Genomic DNA, 16,959 nt, shown 5'->3' on the forward strand with positions numbered 1-16,959 from the left:
TTTGCTAAGCATTATATTCTTAATCTTTCTTTGTGATTTTAACTATTTTCTTTTTTTTTGTTAATAAATAATTTATTATTGCGCACGAAAGTTGCAGATGATCGATTTATAATAATTATAATTTACTAATGGTTTCGAATTTGAGATAACTATTATGAAATCAAGAGAAACTAATTTTTATTTTGAAACGATACTTTTTTTGCAATAAAATAAGGTTGTTTATTGTAAACAAAGAACGTACTTTAATGGAAATAAGTTACGCATATGACGTATTGACCATAAAAGAGACTAATTATAAAAACTATTTGCAAAGTTTAAACTATGTATGCAAATTTAGTAGTCTTCTTTTACCGAAAGTATGTTTAATAAGTAATTTTCTAGTATTAATGACCCTAATAAGCTATCAACGATCAATTTTTTTTTGGTGACAAAATTCTAGTCTTAAAATTCGGTTTAAGGAATAATTAGATATCAATATCCCTAATTTCAATCCTTGATAAACCAAGATCTAAAAATAAAAATCTACAATGATTTGAATGCTCTATCAGGAAATAGGCCGTAGAAGTAAGACACATTCTAATTTTCTACAATGTTGACCGATTTAAAAATACTATTGTTGAAAATATTTAACTATTACAAAGACTATAATATACTAATAACGAAATTAAGTTCAAAATCTCTACGATCAGAATTAAGCACGAGAAACGGATTTTTAACTTGCAATATTTGTTAAAAATATTAAGAAGCATATGAAGATAAAGTTTTCAGTAAATTTGAGTTTATAAATAACATTATTTAAATAGTAAGATCAAATTTTGAAGAATCTATTTATGCATTTATTAATGCTTTTTCGACTTAAATGTTCCTCTCAAAACAACTATCACAGCTTTTCATTCATTAATATCATCCTAACGTGTTTTAGGTAAATTTCATCGTTATTGTGTTTTTATTTGTATTCTTTTTTTATTTACCAAATATAAATAGCATATCATCTTAAATCAATATTAGAAATGTAAATGCAGACAAATGTTTGTGGTAAAATATTTTAAGTTGACATAAGCTATTTTTTTTTTAAATTAATATCGAACATAAAAACTAAAACTAAAGATATTTTATTAAAATCATTCCTGCTTATTATCTGAATACTAAAATAAACTGATATATAAGACGAATCACCCTCTACTTAAGTTGTTTTACCTTCTGCAAACCTCTACAAATTAAACTTCATCTGTTTTACAAAATGTCATAACTTTTTTGTTTTAAAAGATATATCAACGAGGGTAAAAAAAGAAAAACTGTTTCTGGACAGAATATATAAAAAAAAGGCTACAATCACTTAAGTTGACTCAAGAAGTAAAGAGCCTTTACCTTTGAGGCATCTAGTTACCTAAACGTATCGGTTTCTCGGAAAAAAAAGATTGGAATATTCTAAGAAAATGAAAAATAAAATTATATTAAAAAACAATACTTTACTATACCTAAGAGAAAAATAAATTGTACCATTGTTATATACATATATAATTGTAAATGTATACAGGGCCAAACACTTAGAGGTTTTAAGATGGTAAACCTGGCTTTCGACACCTGTCCAAGTCACTAAATAACTTAGGAAAATTTCCCACTCTCACTCGATGGTTATGTAGACAAAAAGATTGTTGAATATGGTGATCAGAAAAGTCACATTTGATACGGTCGTAAGGTGTCATTGATATTTATTTCTTTGAAGAAACCAATGTTTTTTGATTTATTGAATTCGTTAAACAAACCAACGTTAGAACTAAGACTAATATTACATTTATTCTTATAGATTTACAATGCTTTAAGCAATTTGCAAATTTGATTAGATAAATTTTGAATTCCGATGAAGGTTACTTTGATTTCAAAAAAGAAGTTCTTGATCTGATTGGTTCAAAGGCTTTGTTGAAATATAATTGGTTGATATACAAATCTCCAAAATAAAATAAGAGTACCTAAATATAAATGAGTTAAGCCTGTGGAGTTCAGTTTGCTGGGAGTGACTTCATCACACATTGATTTTTCCCCTGTAAAACCCAAACCAGTGGGAATAAAAACACGAAACTGGTATTTTTGTTTGCAAATTATCTTATCTTTAATGGAATGGTATTATTTTGTATTTTTTCAAAACGTCGGGTATAGAATTTCCCCACAGAAATTTAATTTTAAGTTTCAAATTTAAAAATTATTCAAATTTCGTCATGGTAATGCAATAAAAAAATGTTTGAACTTTTTGAATTAATTTTTAGGACGAAGGGATTTTCGAACCAACTCGGGATAGGAGCACTAAAGAAGCACAAAAAGAGCCCTAAATTACCCCATCATTAAAATTTGAAAATTGTGTTCGGCTGAGAAAGTCTCCAAAAGTTTAAGCCTTAAGACGTTTGGGGATATGGGCTTAAAAAAACAATTTGGAGTTCCGCGAAGTAAGGAGCCCAAAAATAGCACTTAATGACCCCATCATTAGTTTTCTAAAATTTTGTTTGGTTTAAAAAGTCTCCAAACACTTTAACTTTGCGACTCATTTTAGGGGGTAAAGGGTGGGGCTGGGGATACTAATTTGGAGTTTCGCTAACTTAGGAGCCCAAAATTCCCTCACCATCAGTTTTTTGAAATTATGAACCTGAAGGTGTGGTGTTTCCAGCTTGACGTCCAGCTGGGAACACCACAAGTTTGAGTGGGAAGGGATTTTTGAACCAAGTCGGGATTAGAGCACTAATTAGCACAAAAAGAGCCCTAAATCACCCCATCATTAGAATTTCGAAATTCGATTGTGGTGTTTCCAGCTTTACGGACCTTAAAAGTTAATTTTGAGTCAAGAATAATACCTAGGTCAGAAAGTTTAGTCAAATAAGAAACACATTGATTTACTATGTTTAGTAAAAGCATATTTATAAAGTACCATTTGCGGAAACTATTTAGATCATTTTGTAGGAGTAAACAGTCGTCAAGTGAGTCAATACGTTTGAAAATTTGAATGTCATCAGCGTAAATTAAAACAGATGAGTGTTTCATAACAGAAGGTACGTCGTTAACGTACAAAATAAACAGTAAAGGTCCTAAGTGGCTACCTTGTGTTACGCCAGAGTTGGTATAGAAATATGATGACCGCTTATTCCTAAAAACTACGCTGTATGATCTATTATATAAATACGACGAAACTCAACTAACAAATCTATCTTTAAAGCCTTGGGATTTAAGTTTGGAAGTTAATGTATTATGCACAATTTATCAAAGGCTTTACTGAAGTCTGTGAAGACACAGTCAATTTGTTTCCGTTTTTCAAACGAATCTAAACAAAAATACTGAAATGAAACTGTTGACTTTTTTTGAACAAAACCATGTTGACTGTCAAAAATTGCATACTTACAATTAAACGATATGACTTTATAAATAACGGACTCAAATAACTTAGGGATCACGGACAGTTTTGCAAAGGGTCGATCATTTTGTATTTCATTTTTACTACCCTTTTTATGTATCGGTGTTATGTAGAAACTCTTCCAAATTTGAAGAAAAATTAAAGATTTGAAAGGTTCATTACAAAAAATATAAAGAGGATAGGATAAGAAGGATGCGCATTTTTTCAAAATATAAGAAGGTAAACCATCTGAACCAGGGCTATAACAAGTTCTGAAGCTTTGCGAACGATTTCATCTTCAGAGATCCAATGACTGACGAGGGAAATGTTGTGAGAGGGCCAATGACTCAGGCCTTTGACATGAGTTCGCTAGTTCGAAAGGATGTTTGAAAAAATTTGCAAACATATTTGAAATTTTTTCAGATTCATGGCTAAGTTCGTTGTTGAAAGACATGCAGTTTGGATACCCGTCAGTATTTCTCTTGCTATTTACATAGCTCCAAAAGTTTTTTGGGTTGTTTTTTTTTTGTCCAGTAAAAAAAATAAAGTCATTATAAAGAATATCTGAATAGTCAATAAATATATTTTTTAGCTCATTGTATATCTCCAAGTCATTATCAGCTTTTTTTTATTATATTTAATCCAGGTCTTTTTTTATTTTTTAAGTTTTTTAGGCAAGAGTCAAACCATGGAGGAATATTGCGCGGTTTTCGCAATGGTGTGGTCTCTTAAAAAAAGGTTAGTGTTAACAGTTATGGTAAATTCGAAACGATATAGTCGAATGACTAATATGTTTTTTTTTTGTCTGGCGATGAAAGTTGTGGTTTCAACAAAACGGCGCAAAAATTATGGCATCATCAAATAGAAACCAAAACCATGCAATTTGACACTTTTCGAATTTTTCTTGGCTATTTTGGAACAATCCCCAAACTCACGATGAATTAAAAACAAGCACTACTTAAGTTATGACCGATATATCGATCGAAATGAAAAAATGATTTAAGATACCGAATCTTGTCGTTAGGCTTGGCATTCCAATAACATTTTATTGCGCGCTTAGAGCACTAAAAATAATATATTCCAATAAAAATACCTATTGTATTTTCAAAATAAACGGTTCAATAATTATTATAAAGTGTGACTCCATGTTATTTATTTTACTTACAAAGACCAAAATTTAAATACCGAGCGATATTTTTCCTAAAATTTCAAGTAAAGTTTTAAAGTTATTCCAAGTTTTACTGAAGTGAAAAGGCTGCAGGAAATAGTTCCAGAAATAAAAATGAAATACACTTCAAAATTGTGGACTTATTTTACTGCGGAACAGTTTGGGTGTATACAAAGTATGTATTTAGGGGGCAGTTATAGACATGATTCTTTGATTAGAAATGAAAATTATATACTGAGCGATCGGAAATCACATACAAAATTTGTTTGAAAAAAGAAAAGTTTTGGGCTTTTTTTTTTGCTAGAAAATTATTTTCTATTTTACGGACAATCATTTTCCAACAGCTGATAATTTTATGTTGAAAAGTTAAACAAATCGTTCCATTTATTTCTGTTCCAATTTCACAGAATTCTGATGAAATATTTATGTCAGTACAAATTTGTTGGTGGACTTGAATCAGGAATTTTGTTTTCAATGACAGAAGTTTTTAATGATAGCTATAAACGAGCCCAATCTAACAATTTAAATGACTGGTTTTTAACGATGTAAACCAATGATAGAATTGGTCCTTCAAAGCTCAAAAGTAAAAATTCGTTTAATGCAAATGAAACAATACTTAGACGCAAACGTCTGCATATTATCTTCACCTACTCGTACTTCAAATCCTAGAGTATCCAAGCAGTTTCTATATTTCAATGTTTTGCGGTTCAGTAAATGATGATTTAATTAAAACCAATGTTATGTTAGGTGCCAATTATAGCATTGATTTTAATCGTTTGACTAATCTTTAAAATCTTTTTGACCGATTGGATAACCAACCAAAGCTTTAAAGTTTCATTGAAAATTTTATTGGACACAAATTTCCTGATTGAAATCAAGCATTTGAGGTTGAAATTGATCATTAAAAGTTCAACTGACAGGTGGAAACACAAAGAAAATAGCACGCTTAAAGTGGAATGAATATGTTCCAAAATGTTAAATTTACAATCAAATGCTCATTGAAAACAGTTTTATCGTTGAAAAATTAAAAATGAATTATTAGAAGAGTTTTGCATTAAATATTCAATTTAAAAAAAAAAACGAACAAAATAAACAATTCATCAGATTTATTCTTACACCAAACATATGATATTTAGTTTTCTTGATCGCTCTTAAATCTCGAAACAAAATATTCAATGATAAAAACCAATGAACGCTATAAACTGGCTTCCTAACCATCAATAGAAATATTATTTCACACTAATGAAAGATGAGTGAAATAACAGTTTTTACTTGAATTTTCACTTATCATTATTCTGCTATTCGTTCGAAGTGAATCTGTGTATGTCGGTAACGTCGGTAATACTGCGCGGTATTCTTCTATTCACGTGAAAACATTCATTCTATACAATTCAGATCCGCATATAAAATGCAACGGATTTTTCATTTGATGTCTGGTTGGTTAATTTTTGTAAGCAAAATGCAAGTGAACACTAATTTATTGCTAAATTTAGAATATTTGTTTTAAAAATAAAAGAATATTAACATTTTTAGGGGAAGGAAGACACTTTTTAACATTTCTCCGAAGCTTTCTGTTTGGAGATTCTCTGCTTCCTCTGCTTACAATTGGAATGAAAAATCCAATACTGCCCATTTCGAAAAATTACACAAATTATTCAGTTTAGGTGGATTGATTAAACTTAATTTTTGTATGAATCAAAACATTTTATCCAACATTCCCAAGAGTTTTACATGAACAGCTGTATAATGTAGTTCACCCGATGAATAGCAGAATGCAAAGGCAGTGTGAAAGGGAATCGAATGGGTGAATCGAATATACGATCCACGTGAATAGCAGAATAGAGCTGTAAGTTTAATAACTGCGAAACGTCTTTTTTTTTACTGTATTTGAAGACCTAATTCTACCTAAAATAAACCCAGTTTAAAGTGTGAAAAAAATAATTAAAACCCGTGAAAAAAAAATTCACGAATTTGCGGGTTTATCATATTCATTTTAGGGGGGGCCTATTTTTTGGGGATTTATTTAATGGTAGCAAATGTTACCAATTTTTCCTGACGAGTGACAAAAATATGTGATAATCGTCAGATTTCTTTTACAAAATCACCTCAATTTAGGTAACAATTGAAACTCGTTTTCTAGAAATCCCAAAATCTATTTAAGAAATGTCTTAATGCGACTCATTTATCTTCAACTTTAACGTGAAATACGTTTTAATTTAAATTGACAGTTTTTTGGAAGTTAAACTCCTTATGTTAAGGATGATTTACATTTCTTCGCAGTCAGACCCAAAAAGGTTTATTTTTGTTTTATTACTATGAATGTTGCGTATTTACCTATTATTTTGAACAGCTGTGTAAGTCCATTAAAAATATAACAATGAGTCTTATTACGAGAAGCGAATCGAACGTTCGACTTGAAGGGAACGTTTGAGAAATCCAATATAGAGCAAAATTAAGATGGTTGAATTTAGACCATTAAATGGGTTAACACCGCTTTTTATAAAAAAAAGTGGGGTTTTGAAGTGAATATTAAAATGGTATTCACGAAATGAGTGATTTCAAAAAGGTTCGTTTTCAGTCGAACGTTCGATTCGCTTTTCGTAATAAGGGCTTATGTTGCAACACAACTGCTTTAACTTATTTTTTTTAAGGGTTCTAACAAATAAATTAAAAAAAAAAACACACCCTTAGTGCAGTATACAATGACTTAAACATTGTGAGCATTTTCTTTGAATCTAAGATTTTAGATACGAAAAATAAATAAAATAAATATAAATACATATTTAAAAGTCCAACAAATGAAAACTAAAATAAACAAAATTACTTAAAACCAGAATGATAAACAATATATAATAAAATACTTATTTCTTTCTATTTTCTAAATTTGAATTATACGTGAAAAGGAGTGATATATCATTTAGCTGATCTCTAAGTTTGTAAGACTAAGCAACTTTCGAGCACAATATTTATAAAAGGGGAATTATAGAGATTTTAATTAATTAATTCGAACAAAAAATAAATATTCCAAATAAATCTCTTTACAAAAAACAAGGAAAAATACAAATAAAAAAAATAATTATATATTATCGCAAAGAAAATAATTACATAAGAAATTAAATATAAATAAACATATAAATCAAACAAACTACTTTTATTTTATTAAAGTTTCTTTTCCAATAGCATACGTAGTGTAGATTTAGATTTCAATACAAGATTATCTACAGTTTTTTTTCAAAAACTGCCCAAGATTATTTTAAATAAATTACTAATTTTGTCAACCATTTTTGTTTTGTTTTTATTAATATTACACACGCATATACATAATTCTTTCAGTTCAAAAAAAAAAATTCTCTCTGAAAAATCGTCAAATAAAAACACACTCATTCGAATGCAGACATGTAGGTAATTTTATTTAAACAAATTAAAAATAAAGTCGAAAACAAAAATTATATAAATTGAAGAAGAAGAGAAGAAAAATATGATAAATGATTTTGGAAAAAATGCATATTATATCCCAGTTTGTAGTGTCATAGTTTTGTTTTTTCTTTTAATTTTTGTAAAACTTTTTTTTTTAGTAAGTATTCAAAATTAAAAAAAATATTATTTCAAAAAATAATTGTTCTTGCAAATTATGTATAAGAAAAACAAAAATATACATAAATTTAAGTCTTATTTATGTTTGCGTGTTTTGTTATTTCTTAAAAAATTTAGAGTTTTAAATTTGAAAAAAAACGAATTATTTTTGTTGTTGTAGTTATTTACATATAAATTGATAAGGAAAACAAATATATATATAAACATATAAAGAAAGATTAAAGGCAAGAAAAGTTAATAAAAATATAGATTTAAAGTTTTTTTTTGAATGAAACAAAAATGAAGTTATCCAACACAAAAAATAATGAAAATGAAGATGGAAAAGAAAATAATAAACAAATTAAAAACAAAATTTAATAAATATAAATATTATCAAGCGACAAAAATAAGAATTAGAAGTTAAGAAAGTAACGAAAAATAAATATTTGAAAAATAAAAACGCGTTTTATGGCGTATTTGTTTTTTTTTTGTTTTCAATGTACTCACTCTTTACTATTCGCTTCTAAGCTTCGTCGTCTGAGTTCGTCTAGTGTAATGTGGTTTGACTCTTCCCAATCTTTCTTCTCCTGATCAAATCCTCTTCGACGTTCTTCCAATTCACGTATCTGTATTTCGAGGGCCTGTTTGGAAAAATTTCAAAAAAAGTTTTAATTTAATTTCAAAAATCACTTATTTTAACTTTATATTCAAAATTATATTTAAATGTTTGTTTTTACCATTTCTAGCCGAAAATAAATGTCTCACTACTACAGGCAATTGGAATTCTAGCGATAGTTTTCATAGCCTGATATGAAGCACCACAGGTTTTTGGGTAGTAAGGGTATAAGTTCTTAAAATTATAGAGCACAAAAATAGTACTAAAATCTCCCATTTGTTCTTTTTTGTTGTATTTGATTGGTTTCAGAAATTTTCAATAACTTTGAAGTTTTCAACTTAATTTTTGATGCTAAATCTTAGGTTACAATTTTTGACTACGAAAAGCGGTCAAATAATTAGCACTATCATTCGTCTATCATTCGTTTTTTTAAGTTTTGAACTTTAAGGTGTGGAGTTCTAAGATTGACGTCAAGTAGCCAAAGGGACTATAGCAATAAGTTAGCACACAAACCTACATTTTTTATCGTTGGAGTTTTGCATATCGATTGTGGTTTTCTAGCTCAATGGAACTGAATTATAAAGTGTAACAACCAATAGCTTGGGAGCTCTGAACTTGAGAGGAAAGTCTGGGTCTGTGCTTTATATTGTAAATATTAATAAAGTTCTCTATTTGTAAAACAAAGTACGAGAAAAGACCTACAACACCGATGCACGTCTCGGTCAAAACGTCACCATCGACAGACTTAACTTAGAGGTAGTTAAGGACTTTGTCTACTAAGGCTTCGCTATGAACTCAGAGAACAACACCAGCACTGAGATAAAACGAAGAATTACTTTTGCTAAAAGCTGTTTCTTTAGGATAAGAAAGAAATTGAGTAGTAAGGCCGTCGCTATATAATGCCCTTATCATCCCCGTCCTGATATACGTTAAAGAAACATGGACTATGACAAAAGCAGTTAGAAGCACCTTCGGTCGTTTCGAGGGAAAAGTTCTTCGTGTGATCTACGGTCCCGTATGGATCGAATCGGAGTGGAGGAGAAGATGGAACGACGAGCTGTACGGGCTGTACAGTGACGTAGACTTAGGCGCATAAGAGTCCAATAACCGCGCAGTAGAAAAAGACCGCGGATCTGGTGGCGCCCACAAGTGCAAAGTGACCTCACCTAACTGGAGACATCTAGCTACGGACCGAGGTAGATGGAAAATTTTGTTGGGTGATGCCCTTGTTCATACAGGACCGTAGCGCCAGTTTAAGTAAGTAAGGAAGTTATGATGGTATGGAAGTGTAAAAAGTATGGAGCGGAATTATAAACAACGTTTTTCGATTTGTTTTCCAGGGCAAAAAAGAAGCAAAGAACACTAGAAAAACGGCCAATTATTCCCACAGACTTCCAACGATTGGACTTGCCAAAACTTGTTCAAAGGGAAACTGGAATCGCTTTAATCAGAAGATCAGTTGGAATGATAGCAATTCGTGAAATTAAGAACTGTATCTCCTTTAAATTTGATCCTGTAAAAAGGAACTTGTCGAATTGTTAAACAGTCTTAATCAACGCAAAACTATTTGTGAAACAAATCTCAGCAAAGCGCCATCTGTTACTGTTTTTAATAACTTCTCCACCCAAAATGCACTCAAAGCGCTACTTGTCACTATGAATTTTACAATATTATCTTTTTTTAAAAGCTTCACAGGGAATCGTTTGAGAAAAAACAATTTTTTTCCAAAATTGAACGTTATGTGTTTTTAGGGAATATATAGAGTTTTTTCTTTAAAAAAATGCCCTACAAATCCATGGTCCATTTTGGACCAAAAGCAAACAAAGGTCCGACTATTTGTAAGGATTTTTCTAAAATGCTCTTCCATACAAATATTTTCCAACCGATGACGCTCAACTTTAAACGAAATTTGAGTAAAATCAACTTAGAAGTTCTCAATTAAGATATTAATATACATTTTTTACTCCCTTTTTTAACAGAAGTGGACCAAGTACAGAGCCTGTTAGTAAACCAAACATAAAGAGCATTATAATTTTGAACCTAAAAGTCATGTCAACTGTTTAATTTAAAAGGCAAGAAGTAGGTACTTAGAAAAATATATTTATGCTTAGAATTATAGCGGCCCATAGGCACTACGTAGGTGAGCAGAAATATGTGCTGTGTGCGGGGTGGAGCAGATTTTCAGTGCCACACACATGAGAATAACATCAAAAGTATATACCATTCCGTTGTATCTAAATCGTTGTTGAGTGAGGTGCGTCGCAAGTTGTTTCAGTAAAATGGCAATTAAAAATTACTTATTCTGCGTGTACGATTTTGTGTGTCGTGCGTGGCGGAACACCACACCGGCTGTCACATCGGTGTGCACACAAGTGAGGTGCCTATGGGCCGCTTAAGTACAAAAAGATATATTTTGCTTTTTTATATAGAAGTAAGGCAGGAGGAATGTTTCCCTTCTAGGGTTATCCAAAATTCGGTAATCACTGAAATATTTTTCTTCCTGAGGCATCTTTTCCTGACAGTAATGAACACACTTCATTTATAAATTATGGATTGAAATAAAAGCTATTGTATCAGAATTACTCTTCAACGCTTGTTCAATATTTTTATGAATTGAATTTAATGATATGAAGTTCTAGGAACCAAACTTTTGAATTTCTAAATTGATTCACGATTGATGTTCTATCTAATCTTTATTAGAAAAATCTATATCGTTATATAAATGTCAAAAAACTATTTAAATAATAATTAAATATTGTCACACAAAAAAATATAAAATCTCTTACCTTTTTACGCTCCTCGTGTCGCCTTGTTAATTCAAGTTCAGAATCTTTAAGTTTTTGTTTCTTTTCTTTCACCTTCATTTCAAAGACTTGTTCCATTTCGGCTTCCATTTTTTTCATTTTCAAATCATGTTCACGTTTTTCTTCTTCCATTTGAGCAAGGGGATTCCTGAAAATTGTTTTTATGTTTTGGTTCAAAATAATTTAATTAAAAAAACAAACAAACAATTGTAAAATAAATTTTGGGGAAAGTTTTAAGAAAAATATTCAAACCAAAATGTGTAGGCAGGTAAATCAAAATCAAAATAATTCCACACACAAAAAGAAGGCTTACAGAGGCCTTCATGTTTTTCTTTGTTAAGTTTTTGCAAAATATAAATAAAAAACTTAAAATAAAATATAAATAAAAAAACAAACAGAATTAATTTTCTTTGATAATGGATTTTTTAAAGGATAAAATTACGTTTTTAGAAAAGGGTAAATTTCAGTACGAAGAAAGTTTTCAATCAACTTTTTATAGTAACATTTTTTTAGGTAGAAAAAAAACATGCTCCTAAAGGCCAAATTTTTTTAAGTTATGATTAACTACAAGTCTTAGAAAAAATAATATTGATGGAAAACTATTTAAAAATAACGATTAAATGAAGATATATGAAGTTCGAAAGAGCTGATAAATCTATCAATGACTTTAAAAAACGCTCGAAAGCAATATTGTATTCGACAGCTTTAAGGAAGAAAAATCTGTACAACGTGCCTTCAAAAAAGGGCGTGGCTGCTTTGTCGAGTTGTTTAATTTGAAATTTTAAGAGACAACAAGTAGGTACTTACAAAATGTATTTATAGTAGAATCAGCAATGTAAGAAGTTTTAAAGTGATGACTTTAAATTTTAACAGAAAAACCATAAGAGCATATAAATTTTTTTGTATTTACAGGTGGAAATAATTTTTATAACGTTTAAACATTTCTTCAGGTTGAGAAGTGAAAGTCGTTAGAAAAGTTTTCTATAAATTAACAGAAAACCGAAAATTTCGTTAAATCGAAAACATTTAAATCAATAAAAGAAAATTTAAAACTATTTGTTTTTACAGCTAAAACTCAGAAAAACTTACAGACTGAAAAGAGTCTTAAAAATTAAAGGTTTTCCAATAAGAAGCTTTATTTTCAATAGCCCCCTATTTGCATTTTGTTAAAATTGTTGAAATTGTTAAAATTTACTGCAAAACTTTTAAAATTTTTTCAGTGAATTTTTCCATTGTCGTGAATAAACTATTCGGCTAAAAATAGGGAAACAGGTGTAAGTATTTCAGCTGTTTGGGTAAGATTTTTCTTTGACCAATATTTTACAAAGTCGAGTACTTAAATTGCTTTAAGTATTGCATCTTCTATCCAAGAAAGTGAGCTCTTCGTCACAAAAGACGAATGGGTTGCTTATTGAAAAAGTATTGAAGTAGTGAAGCTTTTACACGTTTTCTTGAAAATATACATGAAAGCAGTTCTTTGTACACGACACTGAGACTGAGAAACTATTATTATCAATAAATGGTTTTGAGAAATTAGCGTTATCGGCGTAAAGTGATATAAAACTATTTGGCACGTTAGTTCGTTGAGAACTAGAGCCTAGTGACTTACAACTCTCAATTATTCCTGTTTGTGAGCAATGTCAGGGAAGGAATTGGAGCCTCAAATATGGCCACTTAGATCTTAACAGATTCTAGTTCTAATATTTTCAGACTTTTTTCTTTACAATGACATACAAGATAAGACCAAGACCTTAAAGATGGAAATCGTCAACATATCGATTACATACAGAAATTGATCATGAAACTTCATAAAGAAAATACAGTGCACTGTAGTGGTGACCATTGGGCTTATATCGTTTTCAAATGTTAATAATCTCTTTACAGTGAAATAAATATTATCTGATTTGTATTTGTGTTGTACGAGGGTTGCTACTTATATTTCTGGCCAAGTAATAAAAAAAACAAAGAATTTCGATTAAAATTGGTTTTATTGTTTTACAAAATATTCTCCATGAAGAGCAATACACTTTTGCATGCGTTTGAACCAATTTTTGTAGCACTTTTTTCACTCCGATTGAGGAACCTCCAAAACATAGTTTTTAAAGGCATCAACGGCTTTTTCAGGGGTCAAAAAACGGTGTCCGCGCATATTTTTTTTAATGTGCGGGAATAAAAAGAAGTCATTTGGTGCCAAATCAGGTGTACGGCGGATGACCCTTTAATTTGATGTTTTGGTTGGTCAAAAATTCCTTTTTTTTGATCCGAGCTTGCATTGTCATGGTGAAGAATGATTCGCCTCTTCTTCTGCTTTTTTCGAATTTCTCCGATGACTTCTGGCAAACAAATTGACCATTGACCGACTTGCGTTGCTCTAACGCTACTGTCGCCACGTGACCGGTAATGCCGAAGAAACAGGCAACCAATTGCTTTGATTTGCTTCTTCCGCGAACAACTTTTGTTGGATTTGGCTCATCTTGAAAGACCCATACAGTCGATTGCTGTTTAGCGCTCATACGCATAGATCCATGATTCGTCACCTGTGTAGATATTATACTAATCCTTTGATTCACCATGACCGTATTTTTTTACCATTTCCTTGTACCAATCGACACGAGCTTTCTTTTGAGCGTTTGTTATATTATGCGGGATCCAACGCAAACAAATCCTTTTCACGGCCAAATGTTCATGTAATATCTTATTGATGCTAGTCATACTAAAGCCTAAAGATGACTCTAACTCACGATATGTAACATGTCGATCTTGCTTTATCAGTTCATGCACAGCATCGATATATTGTGGCACAACAACAAATATTGGACGACCTTCACGGAACTCATCCTGGAGCGAACGACGACCAAAATTGAATTCGTTATACCAGTTTTTTACAGTGCTATAGGATAGTGCTTAATCGCTGGATTCCTGTCTTGATAATCTACGTCAAAGGTCATGAAAAATAATCGCACGAAAATGTTCAAGAGTTAATTCCATTTTTTTCCCGAGATGAATTTTTCAACAACACAAATCACTCTTAAATGAAACATATTCTGTAGAAGGTTATGGTTAAAATTGTCAAACTTTCCGTTAAAAATGGCAGATAGCTCCTGGCAACACTAACTGTTACCTAGGCTAGACATATAAGAAGCAACCCTCGTATATTGAAATAAAAACTTTCCATGAAAAACCCTTATTTTTTAAAATTGAGTCAAATCAATAAAATAGAAGGAAGTATAGAACAATTCTGGTATTACATCTGGAATTTAGAAAAATAGTAAACTATTCTACTCGACCTCTTTAAATAATACGTAATTATTAAATACAGGATTATATCTTTAAAAATATTATTTCAAACTAAATCACACATCATTTCAAAACTATTATACTCAAAAAATAAGAATAAACAAAATAATTACAACTAAAATACTACTACTTTATAAAATATTGTAAATTAGCTTCTTTTTTCATCATTCACTAAAAAGAAAATTATGATAATTCTAAAGGATTTTAATATCAAAAAGTCTACTATCATCAAACCAACTGGATTTCATCATCAAAACGAATGTTTTACCTTCTTGAGTACACCTAATTTTTTAGATCATTGGTCTGAAAATTAAAGTTTCTCTACAAAATCCAACCAAAACTACAAAAACTCATGACTTGATAAACAAAAAAAAAAACAAACTAATATTTATTTAATTAAACAAATAAAATAGAAATTAACAAAAAAAACTAAAAATGACAATGAACTGAGTTAAATGAGAGGTAGAAAAAAGGAAGAGAAATTAATTTCAAAAACAAAAAACGATACAGAAAAATTAAAAATCATACAGAAAATGAACATGGGAATGAACTTACCAAACAATCATAAAGCTATTCATAATTCCTTGAGGGCAAAAACTATATGACAAAAAAGAGAGACAAGGAATACAACAATGATGAACATCGATGAATGAGATTTTGATTTTTGTTTTGTGTTTTTTGATTTCTATGAATATTCTATCAATTTTTTAAAAATGGTTAAATCAACAATCAGAGGGAAGATTTGATGTTGCTGATTGATGCAGCGAATTCAAATAAATACAAACAAAATCAATAACAACTAAAATGATAAATCGAATCGAACTTAAAATCAAACAAAATAAAAACATATACATAACTCAAAACCACACAAAACAGCACCAACGAAAAAATAAAAAAAAATACACACACACACCCACAAAAGCACATCTCTTATTATTTATCAAATATTTAAATTGAAAAACCAAAATTCAATACTCACTTGTTAGTTAATCTGGCTTTTCCGTCAGCTCCTAGGCCTGCCAACTTTCTACACCGATAGTTTTCATAGTGCACGTTATTGGTAACGTCCTTCAAGTCCTGGAGGTGCGTTCGGATTACCATATTGCGTAGGGCAATAAAATCGCAGTGATCAAGATTCTCAACTATATGAATATAAAAATATTATGTTTTATTTGATTTTCTATGAAAAAAGAAGAAACCAAAAATTATTACCCTCAGCAATACCCCAAGGATATCTTCGTCCTCTGATTTTTTTTCCTTCAACTTCAATAACGGTATTTGCACCGACAACAGCAAATGGCACACGACTTCTTAACAATCGCAAAGCTTTGGCTTCTTCTTCATCTTCCAAAGGCTCGGGGAAATCGTAAATCTTAATTTTATGTTGAGCAATTTCGTTGAGAATTTGTTTTTTAAATAGTTGAACTTCTTCGGGTGTCATTGTGTCGGCTTTGGCAATAACTGGAATAATGTTCACTTTATCGCATAAACGTTGCATAAATTCAACATCGAGTGGCTTTAGGCCATGACCAGATGGAGCGATAAAGTATAAACATGAATGCACTCGATTGTCGGGTGTTGCCTTGCGATGGACACGTGACTCAGCTGTTAGATATTCTTCGTATTTACTTTCAACAAAGTCTATTATGGGTACCCAACTGAAAATATACATATGAAGAAAAATAAATAAGATTTGGTTGGTAGAAATTTGGAATGATTTAGGTTAAGGTTTATTTATTTGAAGCTATTGAGGATGGAAGACTAGTTATTGGGTTTAGATAGCCAGATCTATGAAAATATAATAAGATACTTAAAGACTATCACTCAAAACAAAATATGCTCCATAATTGAAATAGACCTCAAGTATGATTTGATGAAGATGACAGCTAAATGGCTATCACGTCTTCTCAATTCTGATGACGGCAATAATGAACCTTGCAAGGCGCATACATTAACATTTAGCCTATGTATTTATTCTTCTGTTGAAGCTTAACTAAGTTCCTAATAATTTCTCTGATTGATAACAATTCAGGACTTATTTGAAGATTGAAAGACACAACATTGGTCGACTTCGAGCTTCTGCAAATAGCTTTTACATAAGAAATGCATTGGTTGGTGGTAAGGT

The 16,959-nt window shown here is 30.4% G+C and overlaps 1 protein-coding gene across 15 annotated transcripts in view; it reads right to left on the reverse strand.

The window, feature by feature from the left end:
* LOC129951746 (septin-7) overlaps positions 1-16,959 on the reverse strand; it is a 191,103-nt gene that overhangs the window by 11,681 nt on the left and 162,463 nt on the right. For 13 of the 15 annotated variants that reach the window (XR_008782220.1, XR_008782221.1, XM_056064060.1 and 10 more), the window contains 5 exons: positions 16,047-16,492; positions 15,814-15,976; positions 15,390-15,431; positions 11,520-11,685; positions 8,625-8,758 (listed from right to left, as the gene is read on the reverse strand). Coding sequence is in view for 13 of the 15 variants with exons in the window: in XM_056064060.1 (XP_055920035.1) it covers positions 8,625-8,758; positions 11,520-11,685; positions 15,390-15,431; positions 15,814-15,976; positions 16,047-16,492 (951 nt within the window). In the remaining 2 variants the exon portion in view is untranslated. Of the gene's footprint in view, positions 1-8,112; positions 8,242-8,624; positions 8,759-11,519; positions 11,686-15,389; positions 15,432-15,813; positions 15,977-16,046; positions 16,493-16,959 lie in introns of those variants that run through there. The other 2 variants (XM_056064066.1, XM_056064059.1) reach the window with 2 other exon arrangements.

This window comes from Eupeodes corollae, chromosome 3 (assembly GCF_945859685.1).
Source record: "Eupeodes corollae chromosome 3, idEupCoro1.1, whole genome shotgun sequence".
NCBI classification, from domain to species: Eukaryota; Metazoa; Arthropoda; class Insecta; order Diptera; family Syrphidae; genus Eupeodes; species Eupeodes corollae.